Source organism: Asparagus officinalis, unplaced genomic scaffold (genome assembly GCF_001876935.1).
Source record: "Asparagus officinalis unplaced genomic scaffold, Aspof.V1 AsparagusV1_Un158, whole genome shotgun sequence".
NCBI lineage: Eukaryota > Viridiplantae > Streptophyta > Magnoliopsida > Asparagales > Asparagaceae > Asparagus > Asparagus officinalis.
The window spans coordinates 44,347-49,416 of NW_017972424.1; the positions used below are offsets into that span (position 1 = coordinate 44,347).

Genomic DNA, 5,070 nt, shown 5'->3' on the forward strand with positions numbered 1-5,070 from the left:
CTCAGGTTATCCTAGATTAAAAAAATTTGCATTACATCCTATCAAAGAAAGCATCTTTTGCAATAAATTTCAAAAACAAAGTTAAAGAATTCCAATGCTCTATGTATTTGAGCATCTGATCATCACAAAGACAGCCGACTCGTATCTCATGCTCATACTCACTATCCAACCAAAGAGAAAGTAAATCCACTTTCAAGGTCCCACTATCAGTGATCTAGCTTCAACCATGGATTTTTCTTTTCCCCCTCTTGTTATTGTAGTTCTTTTTCCTCCTCTCCTCCTGTTATTTTTTTACCTAATCAAGTACTGATGGTTGACATCAACCTCACCTAATCAAGAGAAATGTAGAACATATCATTCTCCAAACTCAATGCTACTGTTTTCCCATGAAATCTCCAATGTTGAAGTGGGCATTAAGAACACACTAGATCTGATCCAGACTGCATTACTACATGAGGAAGAAATTGTTATATCAATTTAGCAATAGCTTTCAAATCCTCAAGCAAAGAAAATATCAGAGAGAAATGAAACAGTAGAAACCTCAGAATGTATATCAAAGAGAAGCATCAAAACTAGAATTCATCAGGCACACAAATTAATAGAAGCAACACAACTTCCAACTGTCAGCTAAGTACCAATTGCAAATAGTAAAGCGGAAGTGTTACCAGCGCAAATAGTAAGAGTGTGCAATCATCGCTATGATCCTTTAATCTTCTCATTTCGGGAAAAACATACCGCAGACAGAACAATTAAAAGAGAACATGTCAACGCTGAAAGAAAAGTTACATTAGATACAATGTGTGTCAGTGCCTCATCTCCACAAGGTATCTGCCACGTTACATTGTTGGCCTTCGAATCCAAGGATCTAACTGCCCATGAACAGGTTTCTTTCTGCAAATCTTTTGGCCTGCAGCGCAAGAACAAATCTGGTTTGCCAATTGTGACCTGTGCATAGCCACTAGCGTCGAGAGGCTGAATAAGAATAATTAGCATTAGATATAACTCGAGCTTGTGAAAGTTATTCAAAATTCAACGTATTCAAAAGAAGCACTGAGAGTCCCAGGGATACATACAAAAAAATACATTAGGCCAACAGTTCCAGATATTGTAATTTCCAGTGTTGAATGCTTAAAAGATTAAATCAAGATAGCTCTTCAGAAAGTTCATGTAAGACGTCATCTTTGCATTTAGCGACATAGAACATTGGTAGCCAATGTTCAAGTGTCCAAGGATGCCGGTGTCATTGACATGCAAACCTTCCAAAGTTCTGTACGGTAATTGCTAACTGGTGAGAATATTTGCCCACTTATCAACATAACAAGTTGTCAGTAGTTTGATAAAGCTGGGAACTTGGGTTATTCTTAAAGTTATGATTTGATATCTTCATATATGTTCTGATACTAAAGTGGAAATCTTATATCATCTTCTATGTCACGGGTCAGTATTGGAGGGACCTGAAGTGTCCTTAAAGTGCCAACTCGCCAAACAAGTATTACAAACTGTTCGATAACGCTTGCAATAGAAGAAAACAAATTAACATGCAGGTAAAGTAATCAATATTTGCAGATCAAACTAAGAGTTAATTGCTGGGAAAAAATGGTTGCTGAAAGCTCTATTGTATATTCACAAGGGCTGAGGATTGCAGGCAAAAAATGACGTAGGCATGCCTCGAGACAAGGGCAGAACAAGTTTAGGGACAGAAGATGTGGCTCATTTTGTGGATATTTAAGCTTCATACTGATAACAAAGGAAGATATTATTCATGATACCTACTGACCACCACGCATAACAATCTCATAGAAATCTGGTTGGTTCTCATAAGATACCCTGACTAACTCTTCTTCTTATTCTTAAACCTTGTACTGTCGTAATCTGATAAGCAACTTTTGTATGGGCAACACTGAATTTCTAGATAGGATTCTAACAATATAACTTTGCGTCAGAATGTTCCACGAATGTATAGGTGACTGTGGGATTCACTTTTGCGGAAAGTCTTTCTAGATTATCCATTAGTTTAGTAGTTATGCTTACGCCTTCTAATCTGATCATGGGAAGGATATAAAAAAAAATTCAGAAAGGGACGAATAATATCTAATATCGCAATCAATTCTCCTCCTAATGCTATCTTTGTTCTGATGAACTCAAACCTGCTGTAACAATTAAGTCCACTCCCCCGCCCGATGCCTATAAAGATAATTTTAAAAGTGTTTTAGTTTTGACATAAAATCAATATTTTTCTATTGTCTCTGTACTTTCACATTTAGTTTTAGATGGTTAAAATGGTTCTAAGCATTGTTGTAGGAGAAATATTTTCTACACATTAAATAGAAGCACATATACTTTTAAAGTAAAAAGTACTACATAAAATGACTTTCATAAATACAGCACAAATATTTCCATTACCTGATTGTAGCTAAGTTTTATCATGCAGTATGACTCTGCCAACTGCCAAACCGACACAAACAAAAAACTAAAACCTAGCTCTATTTATCCTATCCTGGTAACTATAATAGTGCTTATCCTTCATTAGGTTACCTTTTTCCAGGAAAACAAAAAAGAGAGACTGCATAAACCTCTAGCTGATCCTAGATCTATTTGAGTGATGTTTAACGAACCCACTTCCAAACTCACCGGATATCTAGCATGCAATGGCAACTGGACAACAGTCTCATAGCTCTTCAGTTCAATGTTACTCCCAACATCCATGTGGATCTCTACAACTGATCTGTTTGAGAGGGCAGATGGTAATTCCAGATTGGTGTCCCCAAAAACTCCAGCAGCAAGAAATACTGCAAAGATCGGAAAAGAAATAATCATCAAAATTCAAGAAATATTAAAAGGAAATTGTCTTTACAGTCTCAAATGATAAGCAAGCTTCTTACCCCTTTGATCAACAAGATGTTGCAGCTCAAATGGGTCTGCAAAGACCCCAGTTGGAAGCCTCTCAATAATTATTGTTTCGCAAAAATAATCATCCTGCAACTTCGAAGCATCTAACTTCCTATCAAATCTCATTGTGGAAACCAAATGTCGATGAGACCCTTCACCAATCAGATACCGATTCAGGTCTGAAAGCCTGATCTTGTAGATATTGTTAACTGACGATTTGCACAAGTCATTGGAGATGATTTTCTCGGCTAAGAAATCATGAAATTCTGAGTCGAGCAGACTATTGTGGTTATCGAAGTAAGAGGCAGTGAGATAATTATAAGAACATGGCAAACAGCCAACAATATTAGGAGTGTTACTCCCTGTATGGCCTACAGTACAAGTGCCAACCTAGCAAAAGAATAGGACAAAAATGATTAGTATAATCCTTGACATGGAAACCACCACAATATTTGAGGAACAAAAAGTAAAAAAGCAGTTGCAACTTAATTTGCTGAAATAATAGATAAAAGAATTATCGATAAATGGAAAGTTTGAGACCAAAAAAACTTAGTACTACTTAGTTAAAACATTAAAGGTCATCAATACATCCACTGTAAAACTAAAATGATAATCATAAACACAAAATGAGCCCTAGTCTTCTAAAAAGTAAGTGATATATGGAGACTGCATTGTAATTCATAATAAATACACCGTCGGTAAAAGCAGGAAACAATTCCAAACAAAAGACTTTTGTTACGTGACTCCTCAAGTTACTCCAAATATCAAATATATATACTTCGCTTCCACAACTAACACTAATCATAGAGCACATATACAAGCGCATCTACTAAAGCAAACTATAAACCTCCAAGATTAAAAACAAACTGACAAGTAGAGTTACTTAAACCAAGCCAATTATAGCCGACTATAACTGTCAAATCACATCCCTAAATCATACACTTCCATAAGCTACAGAAAAATATTGAATGAGAGCAGCCATAGAACTGACAACATCCCTTATCAAGTACAAATTTCTCCTCTCCTAACAGTAACTAACTTGCATGTTTCAGCTCTAAAAGGAGTTCAAACTCTATTAAGCCCCTATGGTTTCATCTGCGAATCTATTAAGCCACCGTGGTTTTTTTCGACTCTATTAAGCCATCGTGGTTTCATCTGCGAATCTATTAAGCCCCCGTGGTTTTTTTCGACTCTATTAAGCCCCTGTGGTTTCATCTGCGAATCTATTAAGTCCCATTTGAAATTCAAAGCACGGGGCTTAATAGATTCGCAGATGAAACCACAGGGGCTTAATAGATTAAAAAAAAGAATGAGGGCTTAATAGATTCGCAAATGAAACCACATGGGCTTAATAGAGCCGAAAAAAACCACGGGGGCTTAATAGATTCGCAGATGAAACTACGAGGGCTTAATAGAGTCGAAAAAAACCACGGGGGCTTAATAGATTCGCAGATGAAACCATAGGAGCTTAATAGAGTTTGAGTTCCTCTAAAAGAGGACATTTTCTCGGGTAATAACAATCTATATAAAAATTAACTTTTCTTAAAAAAATTTTGAAGAACATGGGTCTAAAGTAAAATGAAGAGATATGATAATGACTTACTGGATTTCCTTCAGTAATCGCAAAAATAACAATCGTCAACATCAACAATAAGCTTAATATGTATTCCAAAGAGAAGCTAACCTTTTCAGGGCACGAATCCACAGGATCTCCTTCACTGCCAGAGATGAAGTTGCACAAACAACAAATTGAAATCACCACCAAAACTCGGGCAGCAGGATGACATGAGGTGCCCATTAACGGCCAATCTCATTTCTCAACAAAACCTGCCCTGCTGAAAAGCTGGGGAACCATAGAGGGAAAAAAATCATTAGTCAGGCAAAAATATCGTTTTGTTATCTCACACCCAATGTTTCATTTTTGAACTGAATTTTCCAGTTTTGGCATGCCAAGATTTCATCTTTTGACTGAATCTCATAGCAGATGATTCCCAGCCAATCAATGGACACCGAGCAAAGAAAAATTCGTTTTTGAAGTTAAATGGAAGCGCACCAAAAAAAACTGTGAACAATTTTGGTTAATTTAAAAGACTAACCTTTGTAGGTTGCAGATCGAATTAATCCCCAATCTCGCGGTGGCTGAGAACGAAAAGGGACGTCTGGCGGCGGCGGCGGCGGCGG

The 5,070-nt window shown here is 36.9% G+C and overlaps 1 protein-coding gene across 1 annotated transcript; it reads right to left on the bottom strand.

Moving 5' to 3' along the window:
• Window positions 1-525: 525 nt before the first annotated feature.
• On the bottom strand, window positions 526-5,068 carry LOC109827352 (phosphatidylinositol-glycan biosynthesis class X protein). Its single transcript, XM_020394345.1, has 5 exons — window positions 4,986-5,068; window positions 4,574-4,732; window positions 2,883-3,279; window positions 2,632-2,789; window positions 526-972 (listed from the first exon to the last, which is right to left on the bottom strand). The coding sequence occupies exons 2-5, from the start codon at window positions 4,685-4,687 to the stop codon at window positions 697-699; spliced, it is 945 nt and encodes a 314-aa protein (XP_020249934.1). The 5' UTR covers window positions 4,688-4,732; window positions 4,986-5,068; the 3' UTR covers window positions 526-696.
• Window positions 5,069-5,070: the final 2 nt, after the last annotated feature.

Bases quoted from the DNA above. Each gene is read 5' to 3' on its own strand.
- LOC109827352 (XM_020394345.1), bottom strand. From the start codon at position 4,687: ATGGGCACCTCATGTCATCCTGCTGCCCGAGTTTTGGTGGTGATTTCA. The intron at 2,790-2,882 runs GTAAGAAGCTTG...CGATCTTTGCAG, and splicing joins ACATCTTGTTGATCAAAGGG to TATTTCTTGCTGCTGGAGTT. The intron at 973-2,631 runs GTGAGTTTGGAA...ATTCTTATTCAG, and splicing joins CATTGCATGCTAGATATCCG to CCTCTCGACGCTAGTGGCTA.